This window comes from Lathyrus oleraceus, chromosome 4 (genome assembly GCF_024323335.1).
Source record: "Lathyrus oleraceus cultivar Zhongwan6 chromosome 4, CAAS_Psat_ZW6_1.0, whole genome shotgun sequence".
Classification (NCBI taxonomy): Eukaryota; Viridiplantae; Streptophyta; class Magnoliopsida; order Fabales; family Fabaceae; genus Lathyrus; species Lathyrus oleraceus.
In genome coordinates this window covers 295,303,014-295,312,725 of record NC_066582.1, presented here as the reverse complement: position 1 = coordinate 295,312,725, position 9,712 = coordinate 295,303,014, and the positions used below count along the sequence as shown (strand labels likewise).

Below are 9,712 nucleotides of genomic sequence, written 5' to 3'. Positions count from 1 at the left end.
TAACACTGTTGCGTTTTGCCTGGAAGTGTAATTTTCCTGCGTTAACCGGTTAACCTATAGCGTTAACCGGTTAACACTGTTGCAGTATGTAAAAAATGGTTGATTTTTATGATGTAAGTGTAATTGGTGATTGGCCTATTGTATCCAATTGTGATAAATAAATTCGTGGAGTCTATGTTGCGAAATGTGATGCAAATATGTTGATAAGTTGTTTTTGTGGAAAATATTAAGTTGTAGGCTGATGAGCCAAAGTTGAATATAAGTTGTTTTGTTGAAAATGCTGAGTTGTAGGCTGATGAGCCAAAGTTGATTTTTAAGTTGTTGTTGCTGAAAAAGCTGTTATGTTGTCGTTGTTATTATGTTGTGGAACTTCAAGTCGTACATGCCATATACATTCATATGCATTAAGTCGGGGCTTTTGCTCACACCACGTTGGCCTGGATTGGCAAAATTATGGGGCTTTTGCTCACACCACGTTGGCCTGGATTGGCAAAAAATTCTAAGTTGAAAGTTGAAGGCTTATGCCTTGATGCCCACTAAACTGGCAATGATTTTAAGTTGGGAGTTTTACTCCAAATGGTACCACATGCATGAAGAGTCGAGTCTCATTGAGTTGCATTTACGTTGTGTTTGAATATGATGTTGAGTTGAATATGCTGCTACTGAATGCATGATATGATGTGGGTGATTAACGTGTAAAGTTACTTAACATAACATGATGATTTATAATATTTGTTATATCGATTGAGGAACTCACCCTTACAGTTATATTTTTCAGGTAACGAGCAGTGAGTTGAGTAGAAGCTAGTGCTTGAAGTCTAGAGTGGTTTTAGTGGGTCATGCTCTGATAGATGTAACATCGGGACGGGATGTTTTATTTGTTGAATAAATGTTAATTTTAAGATATTACAGATGTTGAATGTTTCTATCCGCTGCGAAATTTTAAAGAAGTGTTTATGTTGAATTAAATAATGAGCATGACTGATTTTTACGGTGAATTATGTGAAGTATTATGTGACACCCTTGGTGCATGATTACTCTGATATTGATTTATATGCTGTGGTCTTAATTAAATATTTGGGGTATTTTAGAAGGGTGTTACATAAGACACTTAAATAGATGGTATCAGTGTCTCACATGCAAGCTAGTTCTGAGATGATGTGTCAGACATTGAAGCTACTCTGAGATAATGTGTCAAGCATGCAAGCCAGTTCTGAGATGATGTGTCTGTCATGCAAGACAGTGTGAGTTGATGTGTCAAGCATGCTACCTAGTCATGAGATGATGTGTCTGTCATGCAAGACAGTGTGAGTTGATGTGTCAAGCATGCTAGCTAGTCATGAGATGATGTGTCTGTCATGCAAGACAGTGTGAGTTGATGTGTCAAGCATGCTAGCTAGTCATGAGATGATGTGTCTGTCATGCAAGACAGTGTGAGTTGATGTGTCAAGCATGCTAGCTAGTCATGAGATGATGTGTCTGTCATGCAAGACAGTGTGAGTTGATGTGTCAACCATGCAAGCTATCAACAAGTGACTCTTCAGCATGCAGGAGACCGGACAACCACGTGTCTGACATGTAATCTAGGTCTTAGATGATGTGTCAGTCATGCAAGACAGTCTGAGATGATGTGTCAACCATGCAAGCTATCAAGAAGCTAGTCATCAGCATGCAGGAGACAAGACAAACACGTGTCGGACATGTAACATAGTCAGAGATGATGTGTCAATCATGCAAGCCATCCACAAGTGAGTTGTTCAGCATGTAGGAGATAAGAATGCCACGTGTCAAACATGCAGATGGTGTCGCCAATTGGTTTGGCGCCTATACTTAAGGCTTGTACATGGTCGCCAATTCAAGTGGCGACCCCATGAAGTCAGTCCTCGAAACCAAGCATTCAGAACTAGCCTTGCATGCATGTACCTATGGTGTCGCCAATTTTAATGGCGCCCCTCTTTAGGATTGTACATGGTCGCCAAATGAAGTGGAGACACCATGCAAACACAAATTTTTATGCTCTCATCCATTTTCCTATAAATACATCCACTCCTTCAACAATTCTTCCACACCAACATTCTCACTACTTCATCTACAATACTTCTTTTACAATTTCATTTTCAACAACATCTTCCAATTTCATCTACACCAACTCCCCAACAATATGTCTTTACTCACAATGGGTGAAGCACACAGAGGAACAGTTGCAAACATCGCAACATACGTAAGTTTTTTCTTATACAAATATTTTATGTTTCATCTCCACCAACCCCATTTTATTTTGAAATACCAACTTAGTCAAGTTTTATATTATTTCTATTATATGATGTATCAAGGTTTCGAACTCGAGTCCACGAATTTGTCCCAATGGACCCGATGATTCAACCTTATGTTGAACTCGCCGGTTTTGGTCAGATTAGCAAGATTATGTCTTGGTCTATAGATAACAAGTTCATTCTAGTCTTATGCGAAAGATGGAGGCCAGAGACACACACATTTTGGTTTCCAACCGGTGAGTGTACCGTGACGTTAGAAGACGTCTACATGCTTTTAGGACTACGAATTGAAGGCAAAGCTGTTAATGGTAAGACCAACTATGCAAATTCAATTTGCATGGAGCTTTTAGACACTGATTTGTTAGATGATAATGCTAGAGGTCAAGGTATACTACTCTCACGCCTAAAGTCATATTATAATAGTTTATATTTAGATGAGCATTCTACCGAAGATGCTCGAATAATCAAAACTAGGTGTTACATTATGTTGTTACTAGGATCCTTTTTATTTCCCGAAGGTAGTGGTTCTAGCATGCATATTATGTACTTACCTCTACTTAGAGATGTAGATAGAATAGGTAGTTACAGTTGGGGATCCGCATGTCTAGCCTATCTCTATAGTTCGTTGTGCAAAAACTCCCACAAAGACACATCTACATTTTCTGGATGTGCTGTTTTGCTACAAGCATGGGGATGGTCAAGACTACCGTCTCTAGCACCGGTCAATAACAACCCTTTCACTTTTCCATATGCAAAAAAGTAAGTTGTTTAAATAGCTATATCTTTACTTACTTCCTTACAGTTTAGTACCTATAACTAATTTATTTTAACTTTTTGGTGTAGATGGTCGGCACGTGGTATGAGTTACAGCAGATGTCCGAGACACTGTATTACTCAGTATCGCAACCTGTTGGATCACCTTCGACAGACAGACGTAAGCAAAATAACTTCACTAATTCATCATATTATGTTGACTTTTTCTACATTCATTTAAATCCTATCTTCTTTAACATTTCAGTTCATTTGGCGTCCATACCTTAAACTGGATCATGAGCATGAGGTCAACCCTGAAGACGCAGCCGTATGGACAGCATGCACACCGATAATACGGTTCACAACAGTGGAGATGCACAACACCGATCGTGTGAAGCTGCAGTTCGGTATGGTCCAGAATATCCCAGATCCCCCAGCTAGCCTACGAGAATGGCATATGCGTAAAGTGAACGACCAATGGAACTTCAACCCTTGGCAAACCTTCGCAAGATCGGAGTGTCGCAAGTGGAAGCACCGTCATGACCATGTCTTAACTAACGCAGTCATGCCAAATAAGGTATGGACGCAGCCGTATGGAGAGCATGCACACCGATAATACGGTTCACAACAGTGGAGATGCACAACACCGATCGTGTGAAACTGCAGTTCGGTATGGTCCAGAATATCCCAGATCCCCCAGCTAGCCTACGAGAATGGCATATGCGTAAAGTGAACGACCAATAGAACTTCAACCCTTGGCAAACCTTCGCAAGATCGGAGTGTCGCAAGTGGAAGCACCGTCATGACCATGTCTTAACTAACGCAGTCATGCCAAATAAGGTAAAACCAAGTCGTACTTATATGGCTTGGTACAGATCGGTTGGATTTCAATTCATCGCCGATGATATGTACCTCTACGACCCACGCCAGACAAGTTACACACAAGAAGGATCAACATCTAACCCCCAACAACATTCTCAGCCCGGTTACTCACAACCACCTATCCGTCAAACTTTCCGTTCCACAAACACACAAACATACAACCAAAACATACAATTCACCCAACCCCAATACCAAGAACATCCCCCATACCACCACCAACAAATGGACCATCAACCTCAGACCGAACATCGCTTCGCACCCACACCATCACCCTACCAAAGTCGCCTTAGCCAAAACACTAACCGCCCCTCCTCCTACCGTAGCCAAGAACCCCAAACATCACAATACCAAAACATCCCACAACCATATCTCTTCCAAACACCCCCAACAACCTTTCCAACCTTTCCTAGACCCATCATTCACACCCATGTCTCCCTTCAACCGTCCCGGTCGCCCATCCATGAGTCAACAACACCCCAACTTCTCTGGCATGGGTCATGAGCTCAGCTACGCCGGTACACCATCATTGAATATTGAAGACTATGCTGAGTTGGCTGAATACCTCAACGGATCTTCTCCTGTAGGATGCAATGACGCTCCTGGACCATCAGATGAACAAACACCGGTGCAGAATCGTCAACGTGGGTTAGGGCCAAGGGTTAGGATAGCTAGGGGATATGGGACCGGAGGTCGGTTAGGTGATCCCGGTCATCACCATTAGGATTCTTTGTGTAAACTCCAAATTTTATTAATATCAATTCGTATTATATCAAATTTATCTTTGTGTAAACTCCAAACATTAGGTTTCTTTGTGCCCATACCTTTCTAAAAAAAAATGCAAATGATACAAAATTTTAGTCCAAATTCATTATCTTGAAAAGATCTACAACTTTTATGTTGAAGGTTTTGTCATTTGAGGCTTTTATCATTCAAACAGAAGGGCTTGAAGTTGGTCCCTTTTGGCAAAATTCACATACACATGTTTTGACTGAAACCCTAATTTTGGGTCAACTACCCAACTACCTAACTCACTTATTTTTTATGATTTTGAGGTGGGACAAAGTGTATTGGAAAGTTTGAGATGTATACTTAAATTTTTATGTTGGACAAAATTTCATAATTCTAAAATAAACACATATGATAATACAAAACATTATAGGCCACATAACAATTAAAATGTCAAAGAGTCCAAGTTCAGGTGCCCATACCTTTCTCAAAAAAATTGCAAATGATGCAAAATTTTAGTCCAAATTCAATATCTTGAAAAGATCTACAACTTTTATGTTGAAGGTTTTGTCATTTGAGGCTTTTATAATTCAAATAGAAGGGCTTGAAGTTGGTCCCTTTTGGCAAAATTCACATACACATGTTTTGACAGAAACCCTAATTTTAGGTAAAGTTCGCAAGGACCTAACTCACTCATTTTTAATTATTTTGAGGTGGGACCAAGTGCATTGGAAAATTTAAGATGTCTACTTCAGTTGTTATGTTGGACAAAATTTCATAACTCTAACAGAAACACATGCAATAATACAAAACATTATAGGTCAGATAACAGTTGAAAAACTCAGAAGTCCAACTTCAACTGCCCATAACGTTCTCATAAAAAATCCAAATGATGCAAAATTCATGTCCAAATTCATTGTCTTGAAAATATCTACAACCTTCATGTTAGAGGTTTTGTCATTTGAGGCTTTTTTAAGGGAGTTGACAATTGAATTGGCGCCTCCTTGCAATTTTTAAGAGGAGTCGCCAATTCAATTGGTGCCTCCTCCTAAAAGTGGGGTAGATTGGAAAATTTTCTGAAAACTTGGGTATTTTGGGAATTTTTTCGAAAAACTGGGTTATCTCGGTAAAAAAACCATTTAATCATGTCATCTCTATAACAATGAAATTCTATTAATTTCCTTGTTTCTTAATAATTGATATAATTGATTGATTCATTCAGATTAATAAACAAATATTTTTATTATTTTTTCTATTGTATATCAAGTATTTATCTTTACTATAAATTAAATTAAATTGAAATATATTTAATTTGAAGGAATGGAAGAAGCATTAATAGGTGGGTTGAAAAAATACATCTAATATTATATTTAAAATTGAAATGAGTGTATCAATTTTTGCAAACGGATTATTTATTTTCTGAACGACGGAATATAAAGCAAAATTAATTGAATTCTTAATCCAAACTGATATAAATATATGTTATTTGGAAATGGAAATGTAATTCTTTATTCATAAAAAAATTAATCAATTTTTTAAATTTATAATTTATAATTTTTTAAAGTATAATTTATAAGTATCAGAAACTTAATTACATTACTAAGTTATATGAAATACAAAATAAATGTTGAAAGGGATTGGATTTAATATCCTTGAGTTCATATCAAGGTAATTAAAATCAGATCAAAAATTAAATCGGTGTATCTATGGGTTCAAAGTTTTAATGTTAGATTGGAGTTGGACTTCATCGAATAGGTTATAGGTAAATAAATATTTATTACTTATATAATATTAATAATGCACAAGAATAACTATATTTTTAAAATGGTATGCAAAATTTATTATTAATTTCATAATAATTAATACTTAATAGTTTTTATTTAAATTTTTATAGCTTTTTATATATTTAAAATCTAATTTTTATCATTTGAAAATATTTAAAAATTATCAACAAAATAACACAAAAGTATTTAAAAAATTTTGAACCTCTTTTTTTTTTCAAAAAATATACTTTATAAAACTTTAACAAGAAGTTAATCAAAATTTAAAATTAAAAGTAATGAATTATAGGTTAGGTAGACTTAAAACTTCAATTTTAATATAATCATGTTAATAAATTAATAATCTAATATATATTATGTATTAATTTAGAAAATTCATTTTCATTAATCAAAAGAATAAAGAACAAGAGAGTACTTTTTATTTTATTTTTCTATTTGGTTTTTCGCCATTATTGTGTACAAGAGTGATTTGAGAAGAAAAATAAAATTAAATCAAGTAATATTTTGATTGAAAATAAAGCTCTTTATATTATTTTTTTATAAATGAAAAGCAAAATTCGATTCAACCTTAAAAGTTGTCTAAACCCCTAGTTTTTGACCGGTTCTATAGTTTAAATCTCTATTTTTTCCACTACAAGAAAAATGATTTTTAGCTGAGGGTTACCCCTCACTAGTGCAAAATAAAATATATTCCGCATCAACCAAATTTTGGGATGAATAATGTAGGGTCGTCCAACAACCGCCGCTAACAAGTTTATAAATGAATAACTAAATTAATAAATAAAAATGTAGCATCGGCTAGATCGTGGCTATATAGTTAAATAAAACATTTGAAAATAATTAGCCTTGGTCCATCCATGTCTAATTAATCAATAAAATTAAAAGAAAAATGAAAAAAAAAACTTGTAACATGGTAGTAGCGTGGGCTACACTAACGCTACATTTACTACTTAGCGTCAGTGTCGATGGCCGATGCTAAATCTGGAAAATTAAAATTCAATTTTCTAGTAGTGATCATAGAGTGATTTGAGGCTCTAACATTAGTCTCTTGTATGCCTCTTTCACTGAAATATCATTTCCCCCTAAATTTAAAACTTCATTTGATGTCTCGTATCTATTGAATAGTGCCCTATACCACAAACCCGACTTTTATGTTTTAACTTTCCATGCCCATTCACCTAGCAATGTCTCATTAAACACTCTCAAATTCCTAATACCCAAGTTGATTGATTTTCTAAATTAATTGTGCTGATCTCATTCTTCAATCTATTGGCCAACACCTTGGATATAACTTTGTAGATGTATCCAACAAGATATATTGGTCGAAAATCCGAAATCTTTGCGGGGCTATTTTCTTCGGAATTAGGGCCAGAAATGAGCAGTTTGCTCCTTTAACAAACCTGACATTCGCGTAGAATTCTCTCAGCACCCTTAAAAAGTCATCATTAATATCAGGCAAAAACTCTTTTATGAATTCAAAATTGACTCCATCTGACCCAGGGGTTTTAGATTCTTCACATTCCCAAATTGTTCTATAGACTCCGTCTTCTGAAAATTCAATCACCATATCAATGCAATCTCTTAAATAAATAGAAGGGATAGTGTACAGATTACACAAAGCTTTACATAAACTGAAGCGAGCCCCTAGAGCTTGTAATTTAAAAATTGACTCATTTTTCAAGAAGCATGGATTTCAGAAATGTGAGATGGAGTATGATGTATATGTTCAGCATACTTCTGAAGGCAATATGATTCCGGTGTGTGTGTATATTGATGACATATTGCTAACAGGAAGTTGTGAATATGCGATAACTAAGTTCAAGAAAGATATGATGAATGTGTTTGAGATGACTGATCTAGGAAATATGGTTTAATTTCTAGGGATGAAGATTATGTACTTTGAGAAAAGCATAATTTTACATTAGCTGAAATATGAACTTGAGCTTCTAAAAAGGTTTAAGCTGCTGAATTATAAAGTTGTTGTCACACTTGCTGATACAAATCAGAAATTGGATTCTGATTCTGATGGTGATGATATAGATGCGACAACGTTCAAGCAGTTGGTAGGGTCTTTGAGGTATTTGTGTATTACCATACTTGATATTTGCTATATAGTTGGAATGGTGAGTAGGTTTATGAGTAAATCGAAGTGGTCTCATTACCAACTGCTTTCAAAATTCTGAGGTATATAAAAGGGACTCTGAATTATGGAGTTTTGTTTCCTTCTGGTGCCAAAACAGACTCAGAACTTTTGAGTTACTCAAATTTTGATTGGTGTGGAGACAGAGTTGACAGAAGAAGTAATTTTGCGTACTAGTTTAAGTTTCTAGTGAAGGAGAATAGCCATCCAATGCGCAGCGGAATTTAAATATTTCTCCATTTAGTGATCCTTGCGAATGGGCATGATCAGTGATAGAATCGTTACCTCTTGTGGCGATTCAAACCTTTGGTGCAGATCTCTGATAATGATCAAAACCTTTGATACAGATCCACGGGGCGATCACGAACGTTGAACGATGACAACGTCTCTACTCAGTCCACACGAACGGATTCCTTCAATCGCAGTGCTAGCTGTTATGAATGAAGGCTTTGAGTGAGAGAAAGAGGGAAACAAAATTCCAAGTCTCTACTTGAATTTCTGTCTGAGTGGATTGGAGTGCCAATGCTTCTACCCAAGGGGTTCTATTTATAGAACCACTTGTGTGGGCTTCAAGCTAAAAAGCCCACTTAAGTGTATTTTGGCCCATATCTTATAATATGCCCAAAATCACTTAAGTATTTGGTACCTTACCATATTTAGTCTCCCACTTAAGTGCACCGTACCTTACGGTGTTCCTTAGTTACTCTATCTCTCATCAATCCGTCCTTTGTGTGTGAACCTATAGGTTTTCGCAGCATTGGCAATTATATTAAATCACGCATTTAACATAATAAACAGTGAACGGTATCTAGCAACACATCACTGCTACCCAAGTCACGAAAATGTCATGTGATCTGACAAAACCTCCTGTGATAATAATTATGTGTATAATTACCCCTTTGCCCTTATGTCTATATTGAACACAAGGTATAGACCGTGTCACCCTTGTCCAGTTCAATATTGGGCCCATAGACATTTATCCTGTTACGCAGGATTGGCAAATTCCATCTAGGACACTCATGTCCCTCAGCATGCTTCGTGGAGTACCCATCAACTGTCTTTATGGTTATCTAGTTACGGACAACGTTGGATCAGCAATAAAGCATTCGACTCTACATCTAGGATCCATAGTGGTTTCAGGTCTAAGAGTGGTATAC

General features: G+C 36.2%; 1 protein-coding gene across 1 annotated transcript; it reads left to right on the top strand.

Moving 5' to 3' along the window:
- Positions 1-1,904: 1,904 nt before the first annotated feature.
- Positions 1,905-4,634, top strand: LOC127075201 (protein MAIN-LIKE 2-like). The gene is made up of 4 exons (XM_051016684.1): positions 1,905-2,221; positions 2,334-3,032; positions 3,117-3,207; positions 3,292-4,634. The coding sequence occupies exons 1-4, from the start codon at positions 1,914-1,916 to the stop codon at positions 3,640-3,642; spliced, it is 1,449 nt and encodes a 482-aa protein (XP_050872641.1). The 5' UTR covers positions 1,905-1,913; the 3' UTR covers positions 3,643-4,634.
- Positions 4,635-9,712: the final 5,078 nt, after the last annotated feature.